Source organism: Oncorhynchus mykiss, chromosome 24 (genome assembly GCF_013265735.2).
Source record: "Oncorhynchus mykiss isolate Arlee chromosome 24, USDA_OmykA_1.1, whole genome shotgun sequence".
In the NCBI taxonomy this organism is placed as follows: Eukaryota; Metazoa; Chordata; class Actinopteri; order Salmoniformes; family Salmonidae; genus Oncorhynchus; species Oncorhynchus mykiss.
Window position 1 is genome coordinate 44,438,946 of NC_048588.1, and position 25,670 is coordinate 44,464,615.

A 25,670-nucleotide genomic window follows, 5' to 3' on the forward strand; every position below is an offset into this window, starting at 1 on the left:
GGAGTCGTCCCTACAGTGTACGTAAATACATACCCCAACCAGAAGCCATGGATTAGAGGCAACATCCACACTGAGCTAAAGGCTAGAGCTGCCTCTTCAGAGGGTGGTGAGTACAGTATTGGGGCAGAGCTCCCTGGCATCCAGGACATCTATACCAGAAGGCTCAAAAAAATGTTCAAAGACATCCAGGCCATTGACTGTTCTCTCTGCTACTCTACGAAGTCTGAAATCAATAAGACCCTGAACAGCTTCCTCCCCCATTTATCCATAAGACCGCTAAACAAGAATGCTAAATAACTGTTCAAATGGATAACTAGACAACTTGCATTGATTTTTTTTTTAAACTAAATGTTGCTACTCCCTGTATATAGTCATGTAAAGGGAAAACACATACTGTACATGTTATCCAGCGCTCAGTTCTCATTAGCATGGTTAGCAACAATAAGATTGGAACAATTAGGCTAAATACTGTACTCCCCCTTTAAACTCAGCTATATACCGGACTACCCCTTTAAACTCAGACAAATACTGTACTACCCCTCTAAACTCGGCCAAAAACGGTACTACCCCTTTAACTGGACTACCCCTTTAAACCAAGCTAAATACCGGACTACCCCTTTAAACCAAGCTAAATACCGGACTACCCCTTTAAACCAAGCTAAATACCGGATTACCCCTTTAAATCAAGCTAAATACCGGACAACCCCTTTAAAGCAAACTAAATACCGGACTATCCCTTTAAACCAAGCTAAGTACCGGACTACCCCTTTAAACCAAGCTAAATACCAGACTACCCCTTTAAATCAAGCTAAATACCAGACTACCCCTTTAAATCAAGCTAAATACCGGACTACCCCTTTAAACCAAGCTAAGTACAGGACTACCCCTTTAAACCAAGCTAAATACCGGACTACCCCTTTAATCCAAGCTAAATACCGGACTACCCCTTTAAACCAAACTAAATACCGGACTACCCCTTTAAACCAAGCTAAATACCGGACAACCTCTTTAAACCACGCTAAATACCGGACTACCCCTTTAATCCAAGCTAAATACTGTACAACCCCTTTAAACCAAGCTAAATACTGTACAACCCCTTTAAACCAAGCTAAATACTGGACTACCCCTTTAAACCAAGCTAAATACCGGACTACCCCTTTAAACCAAGCTAAATACTGTACAACCACTGTAAACCAAGCTAAATATCGGACTACCCCTTTAATCCAAGCTAAATACCGGACTACCCCTTTAAACCAAGCTAAATACTGTACAACCCCTTTAAACCAAGCTAAATACTGTACAACCCCTTTAAACCAAGCTAAATACTGTACTACTCCTTTAAACCAAGCTAAATATCGGACTACCCCTTTAATCCAAGTTAAATACCGGACTACCCTTTAAACCAAGCTAAATACTGTACAACCCCTTTAAACCAAGCTAAATACTGTACAACCCCTTTAAACCAAGCTAAATACTGTACAACCCCTTTAAACCAAGCTAAATACCAGACTACCCCTTTAACCCTTGTGTGGTGTTCATGTTTTTATTATTCACCCAATGTTCACAACATTATTGGGTTTTTAAAACAATACAGCCATAACAATTTACGAAAAAATACTTAATACCTAGATGTTGACTTAAATTTAATACAAGTAAAATAGACAACATACTTAATATTTGCCATATACCTTCTAGATCACATTTATCAATAAAAGCGCTATTCTTTTTTATTTTAAGAAAATTTGATTTTTGTAAACCAAAATCAATTATAATCAAGACAAGGGTGGAACAAATTGTGTTTATCTTGAACAAATATAAATGAAACAAGGTGTTCATCTCTATTGATGTTTATTGCTTTGAACTGAACAAATTGGAAGGACAAATTTTACATACAGTATTTTATGGAAATTATATAGGAGCCTCAATGAACACAAATTAAGGCCAGTCTACACACCACATGAGGGACAAAGTGTTTAACTGTGTGTGTGTTGCAACTGTATTTCTTCCTCTTGATGAATGTGTACCGTGTCTTCCTGTCCTTCTTGGGTCCACACACATCGTAACGGTTCTTCTTCTTGCTCCCGGCTGTGATCTAGAATGATGAAAACACTTAGTTCAGGAATTTAGCAACATCTCACTCACATATATTACTTCCTCATCTGCACATCTATTCACTCCAGTGTTAATTTGCTCATTTGTAATTACTTTGCCACTATGGCCTATTTATTGCCTTACCTCCTTACTCCATTTGCACACACTGTATTCATATTTTCTATTGTGTTATTGACTGTATGTTTGTTTATCCCATGTGTAACTCTGTGTTGTTGTTTTTGTCGCACTGCTTTTCTTTATCTTGGCCAGGTTGCAGTTGTAAATGAGAACTTGTTCTCAACTTGCCTACCTGGTTAAATAAAGGTGAAATTAAATAAAATACAAATTTATAGTTACAGCAGGCCAAGGTAGGAGAGTCAACACACACACACAACAACATCACTCAGACTTACTTCCTGTATTGGAGTTGTTGGTTCTGTGGATCGGGCAGATGGGTCACCAGCATCCTCCTCCCGAATCCTCCTCACGTCGGTTGCAGAAGCTGGTGTCCTTGGGATATGTTGCCTCCTCTGGATTTGAGGTCTTACCAATGCCCTGCCCAGCTCCTCAAGAAAGAGCCGACTCCTCTGTAGCTTCCCTCTGTTCCAATCTGGGTTCAACGCCGTCCAGATGACAAACGCGTTGTACACCGAGATGTCCAAGATGTTGAAGGATATCACAAGATGCCAGGGTAGGGTTCTTATTTAGCAGCTGTAGTCAGTCATCAGCTTGCCTAAATTGTCCACCCCTCCTATTGTGGCATTGTAATCCATTATGATTTCTTTTTTGTGATGTTCCTGGCCACAGATTCTCCCATCCCTATACAGTGTACTCAAGAGTCCCACATTGTTGCCTTTCTTTGGCACGTAGGACACTAGGGACGTGTCGGCCGTGACCACAAAGAGGAATTTATAGGCCTGTTCTATGTATTCAACAGCTGAGGTGTGAGCTCTGGCTTGTTTTTCGTATGGTGAAGCAGCATCACAGGCCGCCCAGATCTTGATTCCATATTTTGCAGGTTTAGACAGTGTGTACTGCCTGAAGGGGTAGCGGCCCCAAAATGGCATAAGCTGCTCATCAACAGTAACGTTGGGTCCAGGGTTGTAAAACGGGCAGGCGGTCCACCCACTTGTCCCACACTGACCTGATTGCAGCTAGCTTGTCTATCTGCACTGATCTGATTGCAGCTAGCTTGTCTCTCTGCACTGACCTGATTGCAGCTAGCTCGTCTCTCTGCACTGACCTGATTACAGCTAGCTTGTCTCTCTGCACTGATCTGATTACAGCTAGCTTGTCTCTCTGCACTGACCTGATTACAGCTAGCTTGTCTATCTGCACTGACCTGATTGCAGCTAGCTCGTCTCTCTGCACTGACCTGATTGCAGCTAGCTCGTCTCTCTGCACTGACCTGATTACAGCTAGCTTGTCTCTCTGCACTGATCTGATTACAGCTAGCTTGTCTCTCTGCACTGACCTGATTGCAGCTAGCTTGTCTATCTGCACTGACCTGATAGCAGCTAGCTAGTCTCTCTGCACTGACCTGATAGCAGCTTGCTTGTCTCTCTGAACTGACCTGATTGCAGCTAGCTTGTCTCTCTGCACTGACCAGATTACAGCTAGCTTGTCTCTATGCACTGATCTGATTGCAGCTAGCTTGTCTCTCTGCACTGATCTGATTGCAGCTAGGCTCATCTCTCTGCACTGATCTGATTGCAGCTAGGCTCGTCTTTCTGCACTGATCTGATTGCAGCTAGGCTGTTCTCTCTGCACTGATCTGATTGCAGCTAGGCTCGTATCTCTGCACTGATCTGATTTCAGCTAGGCTTGTCTCTCTGCACTGATCTGATTGCAGCTAGCTTGTCTCTCTGCACTGAGCTGGTCTGGTGTCTCGGTTATCGAAGCGGATAATCCTGGAACTAATACGGAAGTTTTCCAGAGACATTGTTGCACAGAAATGTTCTCTGCCAGTTTCTGCATCCCACAGGGATTCTGTGGATTCCCAATTGGATCTGAAAACACCAGCAAGAATAGGAACGCATGTAAATGAGTTTGGTCCATCTAATTCCAACTCTCTCGGAAAACACGCCTTGCCTCCAAATTAGTGCAGTCCAGAATGATTTTCTGGATGGTCTCTGGGATGAGCTGTTCTAAAGACTTCATGTCCTGCTCATGAGTAACCACCATCCTAGTTGGCCCTGGTTGCATCCTTATTACATTGGCAGCCATGTTGGGTGGCTCATTCCTTTGGCAAGAAAGCCATTCAATTCCACAATGTTTTGCCATCCGTATTTCTCCTCCTGCAGGCTGCTGATTAGCTGGCTGCTGATTGGCTGGTCCTGGCTGCTGATGGGTGTGTCCTGGGGCTGGCTGAGGGTCAATCTCATCCTCTTCTTCCAACTCACTGTCAGACTCCGAATTGACAGAGACATGATCCTCATATTCAGAAAATTCTCCATCTTCCAAAGTGGAAGAAGTTCCTTCCACACTAGCTTCTCTCTCAGCGAAAATGATTTCTAAGGCCCTCTGAGCAGAGGTCATTTTTGCCACACTGATTAATTGTGGTAAGGAGCCACACATGCAAAGCTATTTATTTGTTGTGTCCCTCCCCCAATTTGTACCTGGTTGGGGTAGAGTGTGGAAAAATACAGATTTTTTTCCACAATGTATTGAAAATATTGCATTGTAATAACATTGTGCAGGTTCCCGCAAGACATTGTGTTGTTTCACACACTACAAAGGGTAAATAATGTGAGAAAAGCGGGAGAGAGACAGACAAGCAGGGAGACAGACAGGTTCTTGGTGCTGTGTTGAAACAGCACACACGTTTCCACAGTTCTACTACCTTCGGGTCCAGTGGACCAGAAAACCGCATATGTGATATAAATGTGTAGGGGGTGCACAGAGTGCACGCAATGAAAATGTGTTCTTTTGCATGTTCTTCACAGAAAATGAGCCAAGGCCAATGAGTCTCAGGTTGAAAAAATAATTCATTGTATCATTTGTCTTTTAGTAAACATTGAAATTGGGTCCAACAGACCCGAACACCACACAAGGGTTAAACCCATCTAAATACTGGACTCCACCTTTAAACCCAGCGAAATACTGTACTACCCATTTAAACCGTCTCTGACATTCATTAATAAGCACAGTCATTTATTTATGACTATGAATCTCTTCATGATGATTCCACTTTTCCATATATTACACATTCCTCTCATAAGCATTCACTTGTTTTCACTTCAGCAAAGAAATCAGTTGTCGTCAGCATTTACACAGTTCAACATTTAAAAATATAATTTATCCAATTACTTTGTGGTGAGACAATGATATTTTTCATGAGAAGCTTGACAACAGACTTGAAAGAAATACAGAACTAAATTAATAGATATATAACACACAGTATCATTCCATTTAGAATCGCATGCCTATCACCATGACGACAAAGACAACAGGACAGAACGTTGCCATGCACACTGTACAGAACAGTAGAGAACGGTATTAGACAGACATCCATGCAAACAGCCAGACATGAGGAGAGGAAAGAGAGATGCAGAGGTAGAGAAGGATATCCAGTCAGATAGAGCACTGTTAAAATAGTTTATTACGACTGACAACTCTAACAGAGTAGTAACATTTGGCACATGTATCACGAAGACGTGTATCATAATTATAAAAAAAATATAGATTTTATTCTCTAATATTCTAATATATTACATTTTCAAGTTTTTTCCCCCAAGACAATGATCAGGACTAGAATACGTTTGGTTCTGAACATTTACGATCCATAAACTTGAGAAAGTCTTATCTTAAAGATATTTGAATTAAATGTGTTTTATCTTCTTTATTCTTATCGTTTTAGATGAAGGTGTTCAGCACATCTAATCTGATTGTGTTTCATCAGCTTGAAGGAGTAAAAAAAAAATATATCGGTTTTATTTGTATCAGATATAAAAGCGCAATCAGAAACGTTCTGTTAATTCTAACAGTGTGTTCTTGTGATAACGTCTCCACTGTGTGGTTCCATTTGCCCTGAAGGTGATGATATGGCATTCATTTTGTATTATACTTATCAATATTTACAATCGTGTGCTCAAGTATATTAATTTCAGGCCACCATTGCATGCAGGCAACAAGATACAGGGGCCTAGTGGGGGAGAGCGGGGTGGGGTGGTGCCAGTGGAGGGTAGACTGGGGACGGGTGCCATTACTTTCCTTGTGGGGGATTCAGGCTTCTCGGTGGCCTGTGTCACAACAGTATCGGGCTCTGGCGGAGGTGCAACTGAATCGCTAGGAGGAGGCTGTGTCACAACAGTACCAGCCACCACAGCCACAGCGATGCTGGGAGGACAAGGAGCGGAAGGGGACAGAAACAGACAGCAGTTACTTTGGCAGCAGAGTGAGAGAGAAACAGAGATACAGATTAGCAGAAAGAGAAAAAGGGACAGAAAGCAATGGGAGAGAGGAGCGCTTCTGGTTTGTGATTGTAGACTTTATTTGTGTTGGAAAGCATTCCTGAAAAGTATTGGAGGCATCGGACTGGGTGGGTTTTCTTGGACTCCCAGGTATCTGGTATTGGACCTGGGTTCAGTGTGGTATCTAGTATTGGACGTGGGTTCAGTGTGGTATCTGGTATTGGACCTGGGTTCAGTGTGGTATCTAGTATTGGACGTGGGTTTAGTGCAGCAAACATAGAAGACAAACACATATGATATGGAATTCTGGCACATGTAACGTAGGGTAGCTATCTGTAATGGAACCCCTTCTGTAATGGTAATATTCAAACCTATTGAATATCTAATCAATTACATGATTTGCGGAGCAAGTGGGACCCCTGAAGTATCAAATCAGCATCCTCATCTTGTCATGTGATTTGATTAAGGACTTCTGTGTACATCTAGACCCCAGATGTTATGCTCCGGAGCCTTGGTTGTCTTGGTGATATTCCCAGATAGGGATGAGAGGCAACAGCAAGTCCCACGTACATACCCTCACATGAGCCTCTGAAGGAAACATGGATAATGGACTATAGCATAATGACAACCCTCTCCTAGCCTGGCAACCAAACACCTAGGCCTGTGTCTCAAATGCCAACCTATTCACTATATAGTGGACTTCCTTTGACCAGAGCCCTATGGTCAGCTTATGGGCCTTGATGAACTGTAGTGTACTATATAGGGGATAGGGGGACATTTGGGACACAGACCTAGTTTCCTACTCCTGTCCCACACCTAAGGTGTGAGGTGTGATGTTTGTGGTCTGAGGTGTGAGGTTTGTGGTGTGAGTTTTGTGGTGTGAGGTGTGAGCTGTGAGATATTAGGTGTGAAGTATTAGGTGTGAGGAGTGAGGGGTGAATTGTGAGGTGTGAGGTTTGTGGTGTGAGGCTTGTGGTGTGAGGAGTAAGTTGTTAGGTGTGAGGTGTGAGGTTTGTGGAGTGAGGTTTGTGGTGTGAGTTGTGAGGTGTGAGATGTGAGGTTTGTGGTGTGAGGTGTGAGGTGTTAGGTGTGAGGTAGGAGGTGTGAGGTAGGAGATGTTAGGTGTGAGGTTTGAGGTGTGAGGTAGGAGGTGTTAGGTGTGAGGTGTTAGGTTTGTGGTGTGAGGTATGAGGTGTGAGGTAGGAGGTGTGAGGTGTTAGGTGTGAGGTGTGAGGTGTTAGGCTTGTGGTGTGAGGTATGAGGTGTGAGGTGTTAGGTGTGAGGTGTGAGGTAGGCGGTGTGAGGTAGGAGGTGTCAGGTGTGAGTTAACCTGTGTGTACTACTTTACTCTGTAATCTTCTCTCTGTTCTTGTACTTGAATTGTTTCTTGTTATTCTTGCTATTGCTGCGTGATCCCTCTGTCTTCTTCTCTGTTCACTCTCCCTCTCTTTCTCCCTCTATTGTGTTATGTTCCCCCTCTCTTCCTGTGTGTGGGTAGCAGCTGGCGGAGACGCTTCTCTGAGGCAAAGGGAAATTACCTGAGTCACTGTGGCGAGACAGAATAGGGGCTAAGTAAGGGCTCCCATCCCATATCTCTTTTAATAGCTTTTTGCTGTCCTTAATTATAATAAATAATGCTGTCAGCCTCCCTCAGAACAGAGTCACGCAGGGCTAACTGCCATCAGAGGAGGAGGACACCTAAATATAAATATTACATCATTTAATAATATATAGAGGATAAAGATGGGAGATGCTCATTAGATACTAACTGATGTAAAGTACTACTTAAATCCCTGACACCCAACAGTACTACTTAATTCTCTGACACCCAACAGTACTACTTAATTCTCTGACACCGAACAGTACTACTTAATTCTCTGACACCCAACAGTACTACTTAATTCCCTGACACCCAACAGTACTACTTAATTCTCTGACACCCAACAGTACTACTTAATTATCTGACACCCAACAGTACTACTTAATTCCCTGACACCCAACAGTACTACTTAAATCCCTGACACCCAACAGTACTACTTAATTCCCTGACACCCAACAGTACTACTTAATTCTCTGACACCCAACAGTACTACTTAATTCCCTGACACCCAACAGTACTACTTAATTCTCTGACACCCAACAGTACTACTTAATTCCCTGACACCCAACAGTACTACTTAAATCCCTGACACCCAACAGTACTACTTAATTCCCTGACACCCAACAGTACTACTTAATTCCCTGGCACCCAACAGTACTACTTAATTCTCTGACACCCAACAGTACTACTTAATTATCTGACACCCAACAGTACTACTTAATTCTCTGACACCCAACAGTACTACTTAATTCTCTGACACTCAACAGTACTACTTAATTCTCTGACACCCAAAAGTACTTATTACATTTTGAATGCTTTAGTAGGACATGGAAAGGGTCCAAATCACACACTTACTCTATCAAGATAACATCTCAGGTCATCTCTACCATCTCTGATCTGGAGGACTCACTAAACAGAGAACATCCCTGGTCATCTCTACCATCTCTGATCTGGAGGACTCACTAAACAGAGAACATCCCAGGTCATCTCTACCATCTCTGATCTGGAGGACTCACTAAACAGAGAACATCCCTGGTCATCTCTACCATCTCTGATCTGGAGGACTCACTAAACAGAGAACATCCCAGGTCATCTCTACCATCTCTGATCTGGAGGACTCACTAAACAGAGAACATCCCTGGTCATCTCTACCATCTCTGATCTGGAGGACTCACTAAACAGAGAACATCCCTGGTCATCTCTACCATCTCTGATCTGGAGGACTCACTAAACACAAATGCTTAATTTGTAAATGATGTCTGAGTATTGGAATTCCCCTGGATATCTGTAAATAAATGTAAAAAATATCTAAATGGTGCCCTTTGGATTGCTTAATATAAGGATTTTGAAGTGATATTTACTTTTGATACTTTAAGTATATTTAAAACCAGATACTTTGCGACTTTGACTCCAGAGGAATTTTACAAGGTGTCTGACTGAATAATTTTCTATTAAGATATCTTTACTTTTCCACCTCTGGAGAAAGAAAACTAAAGTTCATGCCATATTTATCATTCTGTCACTTTAGTTTATCTCAATATTAGTCTCTACAGTAGTTGACTCTTAAATTGAAATTAACAATACATTATACAGTTAACGTATCTATTAAAACCTAAAGCCCATCAAGCCACTGTTCATCTCTGTTTATCCCCCGTAACACTGAGACAGTGTCTACGTCTGAAATTGCACCCTATTCCCTATTTAGTGCACTATATTTGACATGGGCCCTGTAAGAGCAGTGAACTAAATAGGGGATAGGCTGCCACTTCTTACCTAAACACAGTGGTGTAGGGTGGAGTATGAGGTAGAATTCCTTGCAATCAGAGCGTGATTGAAACACCTGATTTTCAACGCAGGGAAATTGTCAAATCAAGAAAGAACCACAATCAAGTAACCCTCTAATACGAAGAGCAAGAAGTCTGCATTGATGTCATCAAGTCTGTCTACGTTCCAAATTAACGAGGAAGGCAGGAATGTGTGTTCACTGTGTTGCCTGTCCCCCTCTGGAAAGAGAAGGATTACTGATGAACCTTCTGGACCACATTGTATGGTGACAACACATCCACTATATATAGTCCCAAATGGCACACTATTTCCTATGTAGCGCACTACTTATGACCAGAGGAATCCCAAAGGGTCCCCACAAAAGGTAATGTAACAAATGACGAGAGTGATATTTGGGACACAACCCCTTGATTGATGTGATTATTGAGAGTCTGTTATGTCTCTATTATAGTTAGAGGAGGGGGGGGGGGGTTGTTATGTCTCTATTATAGTTAGAGGAGGAGGGGGGTTGTTATGTCTCTATTACAGTTAGAGGAGGAGGGGGGTTGTTATGTCTCTATTATAGTTAGAGGAGGGGGGGGGTTGTTATGTCTCTATTATAGTTAGAGGAGGAGGGGGGTTGTTATGTCTCTATTACCGTTAGAGGAGGGGGGGGTTGTTATGTCTCTATTATAGTTAGAGGAGGGGGGGTTGTTATGTCTCTATTATAGTTAGAGGAGGGGGGGGGGGGTTGTTATGTCTCTATTATAGTTAGAGGAGGGGGGGGGGTTGTTATGTCTCTATTATAGTTAGAGGAGGAGGGGGGTTGTTATGTCTCTATTACCGTTAGAGGAGGGGGGGATTGTTATGTCTCTATTATAGTTGGATGAGGGGGGGTTGTTATGTCTCTATTACAGTTAGAGGAGGGGGGGGTTGTTATGTCTCTATTATAGTTAGAGGAGGAGGGGGGTTGTTATGTCTCTATTATAGTTAGAGGAGGGGGGGATGTTATGTCTCTATTACAGTTAGAGGAGGGGGGGTTGTTATGTCTCTATTATAGTTAGAGGAGGAGGGGGGTTGTTATGTCTCTATTACAGTTAGAGGAGGGGGGGTTGTTATGTCTCTATTACAGTTAGAGGAGGGGGGGTTGTTATGTCTCTATTATAGTTAGAGGAGGAGGGGGGTTGTTATGTCTCTATTACAGTTAGAGGAGGGGGGGTTGTTATGTCTCTATTACAGTTAGAGGAGGGGGGTTGTTATGTCTCTATTATAGTTAGAGGAGGGGGGTTGTTATGTCTCTATTATAGTTAGAGGAGGGGGGGATGTTATGTCTCTATTACAGTTAGAGGAGGGGGGTTGTTATGTCTCTATTATAGTTAGAGGAGGGGGGTTGTTATGTCTCTATTATAGATAGAGGAGGAGGGGGGTTGTTATGTCTCTATTACAGTTAGAGGAGGGGGGGTTGTTATGTCTCTATTACAGTTAGAGGAGGAGGGGGGTTGTTATGTCTCTATTATAGTTAGAGGGGGGGGGGTTGTTATGTCTCTATTATAGTTAGAGAGGGAGGGGGGTTGTTATGTCTCTATTACAGTTAGAGGAGGGGGGTTGTTATGTCTCTATTACAGTTAGAGGAGGGGGGGTTGTTATGTCTCTATTATAGTTAGAGGAGGGGGGGATGTTATGTCTCTATTACAGTTAGAGGAGGGGGGGGTTGTTATGTCTCTATTACAGTTAGAGGAGGGGGGGTTGTTATGTCTCTATTACAGTTAGAGGAGGGGGGGGGGGTGTTATGTCTCTATTACAGTTAGAGGAGGGGGGGTTGTTATGTCTCTATTACAGTTAGAGGAGGGGGGTTGTTATGTCTCTATTACAGTTAGAGGAGGGGGGGGGTTGTTATGTCTCTATTACAGTTAGAGGAGGGGGGGTTGTTATGTCTCTATTACAGTTAGAGGAGGGGGGGGTTGTTATGTCTCTATTATAGATAGAGGAGGGGGGGTTGTTATGTCTCTATTACAGTTAGAGGAGGGGGGGTTGTTATGTCTCTATTACAGTTAGAGGAGGAGGGGGGTTGTTATGTCTCTATTATAGTTAGAGGAGGGGGGGGTTGTTATGTCTCTATTATAGTTAGAGGAGGAGGGGGGTTGTTATGTCTCTATTACAGTTAGAGGAGGGGGGGTTGTTATGTCTCTATTACAGTTAGAGGAGGGGGGGTTGTTATGTCTCTATTATAGATAGAGGAGGAGGGGGGTTGTTATGTCTCTATTACAGTTAGAGGAGGGGGGGTTGTTATGTCTCTATTACAGTTAGAGGAGGAGGGGGGTTGTTATGTCTCTATTATAGTTAGAGGGGGGGGGGTTGTTATGTCTCTATTATAGTTAGAGGAGGAGGGGGGTTGTTATGTCTCTATTACAGTTAGAGGAGGGGGGTTGTTATGTCTCTATTACAGTTAGAGGAGGGGGGGTTGTTATGTCTCTATTATAGTTAGAGGAGGGGGGGGTTGTTATGTCTCTATTACAGTTAGAGGAGGGGGGGTTGTTATGTCTCTATTACAGTTAGAGGAGGGGGGGTTGTTATGTCTCTATTATAGATAGAGGAGGGGGGGTTGTTATGTCTCTATTACAGTTAGAGGAGGGGGGGTTGTTATGTCTCTATTACAGTTAGAGGAGGAGGGGGGTTGTTATGTCTCTATTACAGTTAGAGGAGGGGGGGTTGTTATGTCTCTATTACAGTTAGAGGAGGGGGGGTTGTTATGTCTCTATTACAGTTAGAGGAGGAGGGGGGTTGTTATGTCTCTATTATAGATAGAGGAGGGGGGGTTGTTATGTCTCTATTACAGTTAGAGGAGGGGGGGTTGTTATGTCTCTATTACAGTTAGAGGAGGGGGGGTTGTTATGTCTCTATTATAGTTAGAGGAGGGGGGGTTGTTATGTCTCTATTACAGTTAGAGGAGGGGGGGTTGTTATGTCTCTATTATAGTTAGAGGAGGGGGGGTTGTTATGTCTCTATTATAGTTAGAGGAGGGGGGTTGTTATGTCTCTATTATAGTTTAAGGAGGGGGGGTTGTTATGTCTCTATTACAGTTAGAGGAGGGGGGGTTGTTATGTCTCTATTATAGTTAGAGGAGGGGGGGTTGTTATGTCTCTATTACAGTTAGAGGAGGGGAGGTTGTTATGTCTCTATTACAGTTAGAGGAGGGGGGGTTGTTATGTCTGTATTATAGTTGGAGGGGGGTTGTTATGTCTCTATTACAGTTAGAGGGGGGGGGGTGTTAGAGGAGGGGGGGGGGGTTGTTATGTCTCTATTATAGTTAGAGGAGGGGGGTTGTTATGTCTCTATTACAGTTAGAGGGGGGGGGTGTTAGAGGAGGGGGGGGGGGTTGTTATGTCTCTATTACAGTTAGAGGAGGGGGGGTTGTTATGTCTCTATTACAGTTAGGGGAGGGGGGTTGTTAGGGGAGGGGGGGTTTATATGTCTCTATTACAGTTAGAGGAGGGGGGTTGTTATGTCTCTATTATAGTTAGAGGAGGGGGGGGTTGTTAAGTCTCTATTATAGTTAGAGGAGGGGGTGTTGTTATGTCTCTATTATAGTTCGAGGACTCACCGCCCCTACTCCCTGTCTCACCCCAAAAGGACCCTACTCCCTGTCTCACCCCACAGGACACTACTCCCTGTCTCACCCCACAGGACACTACTCCCTGTCTCACCCCACAGGACACTACTCCCTGTCTCACCCCACAGGACCCTACTCCCTGTCTCTCCTCACAGGACCCTACTCCCTGTCTCTCCCCACCTCACTAGACCCAACTCCCTGTCTCTCCTCACTGGACCCTACTCCCTGTCTCTCCTCACTGGACCCTACTCCCTGTCTCTCCCCACAGGACTCTACTCCCTGTCTCTCCTCACTGGACCCTACTCTCTGTCTCACCCCACAGGACACTACTCCCTGTCTCACCCCACAGGACACTACTCCCTGTCTCACCCCACAGGACCCTACTCCCTGTCTCTCCCCACTGGACCATACTTCCTGTCTCTCCTCACAGGACCCTACTCCCTGTCTCACCCCACAGGACCCTACTCCCTGTCTCTCCCCACTGGACCCTACTCCCTGTCTCTCCCCACAGGACCCTACTCACTGTCTCTCCCCACCCCACAGGACCCTACTCCCTGTCTCTCCCCACAGGACCCTACTCACTGTCTCTCCCCACCCCACAGGACCCTACTCCCTGTCTCTCCCCACTGGACCCTACTCCCTGTCTCTCCCCACAGGACCCTACTCACTGTCTCTCCCCACCCCAAAGGACCCTACTCCCTGTCTCTCCCCACAGGACCCTACTCCCTGTCTCTCCCCACAGGACCCTACTCTCTGTCTCTCCCCACAGGACCCTACTCCCTGTCTCTCCCCACAGGATCCTACTCTCTGTCTCTCCCCACAGGACCCTACTCCCTGTCTCTCCTCACAGGACCCTACTCCCTGTCTCTCCCCACCTCACTAGGCCCTTCTCCCTGTCTCTCCCCACCTCACTAGACCCTATTCTATAGTCTATATCCGGCCACCCACCACTCCTGCCCCGTCAGCTCGTGGGAACTCACAGGTCATTGTCAGTCTCGGTGCGAGTCTTCTGCTGCCGGCGGTAAACCATGAAGACTGTGACAGCCACGGCGATGATGAGACCAGCGGCTACGACCCCTCCCAACACCCCCAATATTCCTCCAGGAGGACCCCGGGCCATCGGCTTCTCTGTGGAGGAGAGGAGAGAGGGATGACAGTTGGATAGAGGGAGGAGTGACAGTTCAGAACATCACCTGGAGAAAGAGAGAGACAGAGTATTGTAGACTAATTCATCACTGACGTCAACCAGGATCCTGTCAGAGCGTTCACAGTCAGCCCACTGACACGCCTATCAGATCACAGCAACATCACAGACTACTTGAACAGAGCAATACTCAATCACGAGGCATCAAAGCAAAATAAACTGCATTATATTAAGAAATGTGTTAGATGGAAGGAAATTAGTGAACTGTAGTAACCTACCAAAAAACAGTTAGGCAACAACCACTTCAATCCCTTTTGTACAACTTCCTGGACAAAACGTTCCACTGTAACAGTGAAGATGTAAACTTGGCAGTAGAAAACCTAAACAATATATTTCACCTCTCAGCTTCCCTATCAAATCAAAAAAATTCAAGCAGATAACCTAACAAAATTAACAACAATGTCAAATGGTTTGATGAAGAATGCAAAAACCTAATAAAGAAATTGAGAAACCTATCCAACCAAAAACATAAAGACCCAGAAAAGAGTCTACACCTTCACTATGGTGAATCACTAAAACGATACAGAAATACACTACGGAAAAAGAGGGAACAGCACGTCAGAAATCAGCTCAATGTAATTGAAGAATCCATATAATCTAACCAATTCTGAGAAAATTGGAAAACACTAAACAAACAACAACACAAAGAATTATCTATCCAGAATGGAGATGTATGGGTAAACCACTTCTCCAATCTTTTTGTCCATATAACAAAACACAAACAGCTAAAACATATACATGATATAAGTCAAATCTTAGAATCAACTATTAGAGACTACCAGAACCCACTGGATTCTCCAATTACATTGAATGAACTACAGGACAAAAAACAAACCCTACAGACCACAAATTCCAATTGGCTATATTTAAACTCTTTAACTTCATGCTCTGGCATCTTCTGTTAACCCCAATCCACAAAAGTGGAGACAAATTTGACTCAAGTAACTACCGTGGGATATGCGTCAACAGAAACCTTGGGGAAATGCTCTGCATAATCACTAACAGCAGACTCGTACATTTCCTCAGTGAAAACATTATACTGAGCAAATGTAAAATTGTATTTTTAGCAAATTTCTGAACCACAGACCACGTATTCACCCTGCACACTCTAATTGACAAATAAACAAAACAAAATAAAGGCAAACACTTTTTATTTCAAAAAAGATCTGGCATGAGGGTCTGCTATAGAAATTGATTGAAAGTGATGTTGGGGGAAAAATATACATAATTATAAAATCCATGTACACAAACAACTAGTGTGTGGTTAAAATAGGCAAAAAACACAGACATTTATTTCCACAGGGCCGTGGGGTGAGACAGGGATGCAGCTTGAGCCCCACTTCCTTTACTATATATATCAACGAATTTCCGAGGGCACTAGAACAGTCTGTAGCACCCGGCCTCACCCTACTATAATCTGAAGTCAAATGTCTACTGTTTGATGATGACCTGGTGTTTCGGTCCCCAACCAAGGAGGGTCTACAGCAGCATCTAGATCTTCTGCACAGATTCTGTCAGACCTGGGCCCTGACAGTAAAACTCAGTAAGACAAAAAATAATGGTGTTCCAAAAAAGTCCAGTTCCCAGGACCATGAATATAAATTCTATCTAGACACTATTGCCCTAGAGCACACAAAAAACTATACATACCTCGGCCTAAACATCAACACCACAGGTAACATCCACAAAGTTGTGAATGATCTGAGAGACAAGGCAAGAAGAGCCTTCTATGCCATCAAAAGGAACATAAAATTCAACTTACCAATTAGGATCTGGCTACAAATACTTGAATCAGTTACAGAACCCATTGCCCTTTATGGTTGTGAGGTCTGGGGTCCGCTCACCAACCAAGAATTCACAAAATGGGATAAACACCAAATTGAGACTCCGCATGCAGAATTCTGCACATTTCAAACCAAGGAGTTTTTCAAACAAATTTAGCATCCTGCCAACTATTTGTAGACTTTTATTTATATATGACAAAGCCTCTAGATGAGACTGTGGCAGCAGAATCAGAATCCTTTAGGTAACATTTATAAATAAGGTGTTTTATTAATTTTCATAAGCATGCTTATGTGTTAAGTTACTTGGTCCCAGAGAGGGGAGAGGTCAGGTTTGTCTTATCTGTGAATGTGTCTGTAACTATTCCTAAACCATGTGAAGGGATGGTGTGATTAATGGGGAACCAGTTAGGTGGCTCCACAATGTCTGTGTGCCAGTCACTCTTCTCTCTGCAAGCTTGTCCAGGAGGGGTTGTATTTTTTATGGGAGTATGTAGAAATTGACAATTGATATATACCATTGGATGAGGTAATGTCTTGGTACTATGTTGTACCAAGAACGAGATAAGAGCTTTGGTTTAGGAGACTAAACTGAACGATAATTTATAGCTAATGCTATAAACTATGGGATTCTCCTTTTTCTGGTAAAAGGTTCTTTGTGTAATGTTCCTAAGATCTGTTATTTGTCATGTGAGTTTAGATGGGTGTGTCTTTGCTATAAAGGATCTCAGTTGCCATTATGTTGACACTCTCAGAGAATTCATTTATAGACACTGAATTGATCTGAGAGTCACAGGGTTGTGATGGAGCTCATAATAATTAAAGATGGACTTTATGATAACTCTGACTTGTGTGTGGTTTGCTCTCTCGTGATTTGGTAAATACAGGAAATTTCCACGATAAGACTCACGTTTTTTTAGATTGCTGTTATTTTTAATCGGTATCATAATGTAGATAGTATCAATGTAAGACCCTACACTCCCTAACAAAACAGAGTGAAGGTAGGAAACAGACAAAACGCGGTCTTGTTTCAACATATCACCTTTTTGTTCATACAACAGTTCCACACGTGATACAAGTTGTGTGGGAAAAAATATAGTTTTGTATTTTATTCTGTTATATTTCATTTTATTCTTAGCCTACTATAAAAAAAATATATATTTGTTAACTGTGATCAGGCTACGTGTGTCATGTCTGTTTAAAATGAACAAAAATGAATCTGTATGTTATGTGTAGCCATGTAACATACAGACTGCACATACCAGTAATTAACCTCAGCCATTCTATACATGTCTGTTTATTTGTATAATGTTCCGTAGGACGAAAACCAATAAATAATGGGGTTATTTATGATGCTGTATATTCAATGGATTTATTCAAATATCCACCCACATCTGTACCTCTACTCACACTTCTAAACTTGTCGGCATGTTCACAGGAGATATAAAAGGCTGATCCTGGAGAGAATGTGGTAAAAATGGGCTCTAAAAAAAAACAAGGGTATTTTAAGCCTCTGCAAAAAAAAAACATCTCACTACTTAAAACAGGTTAAACCCTTCGTCACACACAAAACTATGAACACACAAACACATGTATACACACACACACACACACACACACATACACACACACACACACACACACACACACACACACACACACACACACACACACACACACACACAGATACACACACACACACACACACACACACACACACACACACACACACAGACACACACACACAGATACACACACACAGTGACAAACATTTTTCACAGCAACAAGAGCAGCCATTGTGCTGGTTGGTTCCTTGGCACTACGATACGACAGCAGCTGTTGCTCACTTTATAATGTCAATTCTATGGGAAGAAAAACAGCAACCGCTGGTCAACACAGACTAGTTATCCTACTGGGCATCACGGTGAGTATGCACCCTATTCCCTATGTAGTGTACTACTGTAGATCACGGCCCATATGGCTCCAGTCAAAAGTAGTATACTATATAGGGAATAGGTTGCCATGGACCCTGGTCAAAAGTAGTATACTATATAGGGAATAGGTTGCCATGGACCCTGGTCAAAAGTAGTATACTATATAGGGAATAGGTTGCCATGGACCCTGGTCAAAAGTAGTATACTATATAGGGAATAGGTTGCCATGGACCCTGGTCAAAAGTAGTATACTAAATACAGTGCCTTGCAAAAGTATTAATTACCCTTGGCATTTTTCCTATTTTGTTGCATTACAACCTGTAATTTAAACAGCTTTGTATTTAGATTTCATGTAATGGACATACACACAACAGTCCAAATTGGTGAAGTGAATTGAAAAGAAAAAATTCTTTACAAAACTCAAAAGAAAATCAAAACGTGAAAGTGGTGTGTGATGTGTGTGGTCATATGTATTCACCCCCTTTGCTATGAAGCCCCTACATAAGATCTGGTGCAACCAATTACCTCCAGAAGTCACATAATTTGTTAAACAAAGTCCACCTGTGTGCAGTGTCACATGATCTCAGTAAATATACACCTGTTCTGAAAGGCCCCAGAGTCTGTAACACCACCAAGCAAGGGGCACCACCAAGAAAGTGGCACTATGAAGACCAAGGAGCTCTCCAAATAGGTCAGGGACAAAGTTGTGGAGAAATACAGATCCGTGTATGAATTACATGATTATAAAAAAAATATCAGAAACGTTGAACATCCCACGGAGCACCTTGAAATCCATTATAAAAAATGGAAAAGAAAGTGGCACCACAATAAACCTGCCAAGAGAGGGCCACCAACCAAAACTCACAGACCAGGCAAGGAGGGCATTAATCAGAGAGGGAACAAAGAGACCAAAGATAAGCCTGAAGGACCTGCAAAGCTCCACAGAGCTGGACTTTAAGAAAGAGTTGCCAGAAAAAAAAGCCATTGCTTAACTTCTTCGATAATTTTTGGAAGAAAAACTTTCCCTTTTTAAACAAGATGTTTTGTCACGAAAAGATGCTCGACTATGCATATAATTGACAGCTTTGGAAAGAAAACACTCTGACGTTTCCAAAACTGCAAAGATATTGTCTGTGAGTGCCACAGAACTGATGTTACAGGCGAAACCCAGATAATAATCCAATCAGGAAGTGCCTCATTTTTTTGAAACCGCCTCATTCCAATGACTCCTTATATGGCTGTGGAGGAGCTAGGAGTCAGCTTATGTTTTCCACGTTTTCCCCAAGAAGTCTACAGCATTGTGACGTATTTGTAGGCATATCATTGGAAGATTGACCATAAGAGACTACATCTACCAGGTGGTCGCTTGGTGTCCTCCATTGCAATTATTGCGTAATCTCCAGCTGCAGTATTTTTCCATTTGTTTCTGATGAGAAGCCAGCTGCCACCACTGATAGATTATCGAATAGATATGTGAAAAACACCTTGAGGATTGATTCTAAACAACGTTTGCCATGTTTCTGTCGATATTATGGAGCTAATTTGGAAAAAAGTTTGGCGTTGTAAGTGACTGCATTTTCCGGTATTTTTCTTAGCCAAACGTGATGAACAAAACGGAGATATTTCGTCTACACAAATAATAAGTAAATTATTTTATATTAATGCTTTTCTTGTTTTTGTGAAAATGTTGCTTGCTGAATGCTAGGCTTAATGCTATGCTAGGCTATCAATACTCTTACACAAATGCTTGTGTAGCTTTGGTTGAAAAGCATATTTTGAAAATCTGAGATGACAGTGTTGTTAACAAAAGGCTAAGCTTGTGTTTCAATATATTTATTTCGTTTCATTTGCGATTTTCATGAATAGGAAACGTTGCGCTATGGTAATGAGCTTGAGGCTATGATTACGCGCCCGGCTCGTCGCTAGAGGTTAAAGAAAAAAAATAAGCAATCATGTTTGGCGTTCTCCAAAAGGCCTATGGGAGACTCCCCAAACATATGGAAGAAGGTGCACTGGTCAAATGAGACTAAAATGTAGCTTTTCGGCCATCAAGGAAAGTGCAAACCAACACCTCTTAACACCTCTCAACACCTCTCATCACCCGGAAAACACCATCCAACACCAAAACACCATCATGCTTCACCATGTGAAGCATAGTTGTGGTAGCATCATGCCGTTAGGATGTTTTTCATCGGCAGGGACTGGGAAACTGGTCAGACTTGAAGGAATGATAGATGGTGCTAAATACAGGGGAATTATTGAGGGAAACCTGTTTCTGTCTTCCAGAGATTTGAGACTGGGACGGAGGTTCACCTTCCAGCAGGACAATGACCCTGAGCGTACTGCTAAAGCAACACTTGAGTGGTTTAAGGGGAAACCTTTAAATGTCTTGGAATGGTCTAGTCAAAGCCCAGACCTCCATCCAATTGAGAATCTGTGGTATGACTTAAAGATTGCTGTACACCAGCAGAACCCATCCAACTTGAAGGAACTGGAGCAGTTTTTCCTTGAATGATGGGCAAAAATCCCCAGTGGCTGGAAGTGCCAAGCTTATAGAGACATACCCCAAGAGACTTGCAGCTGTAATTGCTGCAAAAGGTGACTATACAAAGTATTGACGTTGGGGGGTGAATAGTTTGCACGCTTAAGTTTAATAAAATGTTTGTCTAATTTCTTGTTTGTTTTACAATAAACAATTATTTTGCGTCTTCAAAGCTATGCTGTGTAAATCAAATGATACAAACCCCCCCAAAAAATCTATTTTAATTCCAAGTTTTAAAGCAACAAAATAGGAAAAATGCCAAGGGGGGAATACTTTCTCAAGCCACTGTAGGGAATAGGGTACCATGTGGGTTGTAGACGGTGTAAAACTATTGCATTACAATAACTGACCAGCAGGGGGCCATCATGAGGTAAAACACAACGTCCACCAATATTCCACCTATCTAGCTTTACATTAACCATGTGATTCCTTAACCTAGTCATGTGATTCCTTAACCTCATCATGTGATTCCTTAACCTCATCATGTGATTCCTTAACCTAGTCATGTGATTCCTCAACCTAGTCATGTGATTCCTCAACCTAGTCATGTGATTCCTCAACCTAGCCATGTGATTCCTCAACCTAGCCATGTGATTCCTCAACCTAGTCATGTGATTCCTCAACCTATACATTTTATTTTGACTAAAGCACAATGGGAGAACAATGGACTTGTTGCACCTGACTGTACTTCAAAAGTTATTTTCTGTTTATGACCCATGGGGGCAACTTAATCCCAATTTAACACATTATCACTGGTATTTTCCTCTAAAGACAATGTGTAATGTTCAATAAAATATATCTTTCTTTCTTCAATTGATGATAAAGCCAAGGCTGTCAAACCACATTTTGAAAAGACAAAGAATACTGAAAGAACCGAATTGTGTTTTGAATAGTAACTTTTGATTGATCTTCTATTATGATCTATCCCCTCTGGAATTGTTGAAATGATTACACTAATTACACTAACTCTACGTCCTGAATGGCATCCTCTTCCGTATGTAGGGCACTACTTCTGATCAGGGCCCGTTGGCTGCCATTAAGAATAGGGTGCCATTTGGGATAAAGTGGATTTCTTTCTCTGTCTCTTTCAGACTCTCTGTTCTCCTTCTTTCTGAGAGGGTGTCAAAGGTCATCCGGGATGAGTGCCAATCAGAACCCTCGGAGTGGAGAGAATGAAATTGAAATGCTCTATAGGAAAATAGTTGTGATGCCCTTTACAATGTACAATGAGTTCAGCTCGTACAAAGCGGCAAGAAAAAGAGTGTGAAATAATTTAATGATATGAATTCTAACTGTTCTTAGAGATGTCATCTAATTGTTCTGTTTTATAAGGAGGCATACCAAAACGACGTCATTATAGGGTTCGAAGGTAGTGCCCTGCGTAGGGAATGGGGTGGCATTTGGGACTGTCAGTCCAGATGGAGAGCTGATGTAAATGAGTGCTTCATCGTACGGTGAATCACTTGAGCTGCTGCTGTAAAGGTGATGATGATGTCACTCTTATGATGTAGACGAGTATCATTTCTGTTATACAGTAATTGAAGCACACTCTCACAAAGGAGATTCTCCTGACCATATACTTTGTGGGGGAAATTAAAATAATTATATCTCCTTTAATGTCTGTTTATTTCTCACTGGGGAACTAAAAGTCATGAGGGACGTTAGTGTTCTGCTAACAGTATACCTTCCTCCACTGTCCCTGTCCCTATACCAGGCTCCAACCTGTCATCCTGACAGTATACCTTCCTCCACTGTCCCTGTCCCTATACCAGGCTCCAACCTGTCATCCTGACAGTATACCTTCCTCCACTGTCCCTGTCCCTATACCAGGCTCCAACCTGTCATCCTGACAGTATACCTTCCTCCACTGTCCCTGTCCCTATACCAGGCTCCAACCTGTCATCCTGACAGTATACCTTCCTCCACTGTCCCTGTCCCTATACCAGGCTCCAACCTGTCATCCTGACAGTATACCTTCCTCCACTGTCCCTGTCCCTATACCAGGCTCCAACCTGTCATCCTGACAGTATACCTTCCTCCACTGTCCCTGTCCCTATACCAGGCTCCAACCTGTCATCCTGACAGTATACCTTCCTCCACTGTCCCTGTCCCTATACCAGGCTCCAACCTGTCATCCTGACAGTATACCTTCCTCCACTGTCCCTGTCCCTATACCAGGCTCCAACCTGTCATCTCTGCTCGCAGACACATGTAACTGCCAACGGTTTGAGCTATCAAAAAAAACATCTAACTCTGCAAGATTCCTTCCTCTGCAAGATTTCAAGCTAGCTGTGGAGTGAGTTCATGGTACATTCTTCACCGTTAGATATCTCCAACATTCAAGTGTTCATCTGTCTTGTAAGCTTAGATCAAAATGAGAAACTAACAACAACCTCTTCCTCTCCTCTATCATCTCCTCTCCCTTCTACCTCCTCCTCTCCTCTATCCTCTCCTCTATCCTCTCCTCTATCATCTCCTCTCCCTTCTACCTCCTCCTCTCCTCTATCCTCTCCTCTCCCTTCGACCTCCTCCTCTCCTCTATCCTCTCCTCTATCCTCTCCTCTATCCTCTCCTCTCCCTTCTACCTCCTCCTCTCCTCCATCCCCTCCCTTCTACCTCACCTCTCCTCTGTCCTCTCCTCAATCCTCTCCTCTCACTTTTACCTCCTCCTCTCCTCTATCCTCTCCTCTATCCTCTCCTCTATCCTCTCATCTCGCTTCTACCTCCTCCTCTCCTCTATCCTCTCCTCTATCCTCTCCTCTATCCTCTCATCTTCCTTTTACCTCCTCCTCTCCTCTATCCTCTCCTCTATCCTCTCCTCTATCCTCTCATCTCCCGTTTACCTCCTCCTCTCCTCTATCCTCTCCTCTATCCTCTCCTCTATCCTCTCCTCTATCCTCTATCCTCTCCTCTATCCTCTCATCTTCCTTTTACCTCCTCCTCTCCTCTATCCTCTCCTCTATCCTCTCCTCTATCCTCTCATCTCCCGTTTACCTCCTCCTCTCCTCTATCCTCTCCTCTATCCTCTCCTCTATCCTCTCCTCTATCATCTCCCTTCTACCTCACCTCTCCTCTATCCTCTCCTCTCCCTTATACCTCCTACCTCACCTTACCTCTCCTCTATCCTCTCCCTTCTACCTCCTCCTCTCTATCCTCTCCTCTCCCTTCTACCTACTCCTCTCCTCTATCCTCTCCTCTGTCCTCTCCTCTCCCTTCTACCTCCTACTCTCCTCTATGCTCTCCTCTATCCTCTCCTCTATCCTCTCCTCTCCCTTCTACCTCCTCCTCTCCTCTATCCTCTCCTCATCCTTCTACCTCCTCCTCTCCTCTATCCTCTCTTCTCTCTTCTACCTCCTCCTCTACTCTATCCTCTCCTCTATCCTATCCTCTCCTCTCCCTTCTACCTCCTCTCCTCTATCCTCTCCTCTGTCCTCTCCTCTATCCTCTCCTCTCCTCTCCCTTCTACCTCCTCCTCCCCTCTATCCTCTCCTCTGTCCTCTCCTCTATCCGCTCCTCTATCCTCTCCTCTCTCTTCTACCTCCTCCTCCCCTCTATCCTCTCCTCTGTCCTCTCCTCTATCCTCTCCTCTCCCTTCTACCTCCTCCTTTCCTCTATCTTCTCCTCTATACTCTCCTCTATCATCTCCTCTATCATCTCCTCTATCCTCTCCTCTCCCTTCTACCTCCTCCTCTCCTCTATCCTCTCCTCTATCCTCTCCTCTCCCTTCTACCTCATACCTCACCTCACCTCACCTCTCCTCTATCCTCTCCTCTCTACTCTCCCTTCTACCTCCTCCTCTCCCTTTCCTCTCTCCCTCCCCCACCCCCTCTCTCTTCCCTCTCTCCCTCCCCCATCCCCCTCTCTCCCTCCCCATCCCCCATCCCCCCTCTCTCTTTCCTATCTCCCTCCCCCACCCCCCTCTTTCCCTCCCCCATCTTCCTCTCTCCTTCCCTCCACCCCTCTCTCTCCCTCCATCCCCTTCTCTCCCTCCCCAAATCCCCCTCTCTCCCCCAGGTCTCTCTGAATCCTATCTCCAGCCTCCATGATGTCTCCATTATTGTCAGCTTGTCCCTGGTGGGTCTGACAGGATGAGGCCTTGGTCACAAATGGCACCATATTCCCTATGTAGTGCACTACTTTTGAAAGGAGCACTTAAAAGTAGTGCACTATTTAAGGAATAGGGTGCTATTTGTGACACATCCAAGTCCCAGGGGGCCTCTTCTCTTCCCGACAGGCAGGTCCAGTAATGTCTGTCTGTCTGTCTGTCAGTCCAGTGAGTCTCTACACAATGATGGATACACAGAGGACTACTTCACACAGACCCAAACACCCCCTCCCGCTGCCCGCCCTACCCGCTGACCGCCCCTCCCGCTGCCCGCCCTGCAAAGACACAATCCATACAAAAGCAGAAATGCCAGCCACACACACACACACACACACACACACACACACACACACACACACACACACACACACACACACACACACACACACACACACACACACACACACACACACACACACACACACACACACACACACACACACACACACACAGTCTAACTCTATCCTGTGTGTTGTCATCAGTCTAACTCTATCCTGTGTGTTGTCATCAGTCTAACTCTATCCTGTGTGTTGTCATCAGTCTAACTCTATCCTGTGTGTTGTCATCAGTCTAACTCTATCCTGTGTGTTGTCATCAGTCTAACTCTATCCTGTGTGTTGTCATCAG

At 43.6% G+C, this 25,670-nt stretch overlaps 1 protein-coding gene across 2 annotated transcripts in view; it reads right to left on the bottom strand.

Annotated features, from left to right (window-relative positions):
• LOC118943990 (nectin-1-like) overlaps nt 1–25,670 on the bottom strand; it is a 571,645-nt gene that overhangs the window by 112,158 nt on the left and 433,817 nt on the right. For both annotated transcript variants that reach the window (XM_036961057.1, XM_036961060.1), the window contains exon 6: nt 14,458–14,605. In XM_036961057.1, the coding sequence (XP_036816952.1) occupies nt 14,458–14,605 (148 nt within the window). The remainder of the gene's footprint in view (nt 1–14,457; nt 14,606–25,670) is intronic.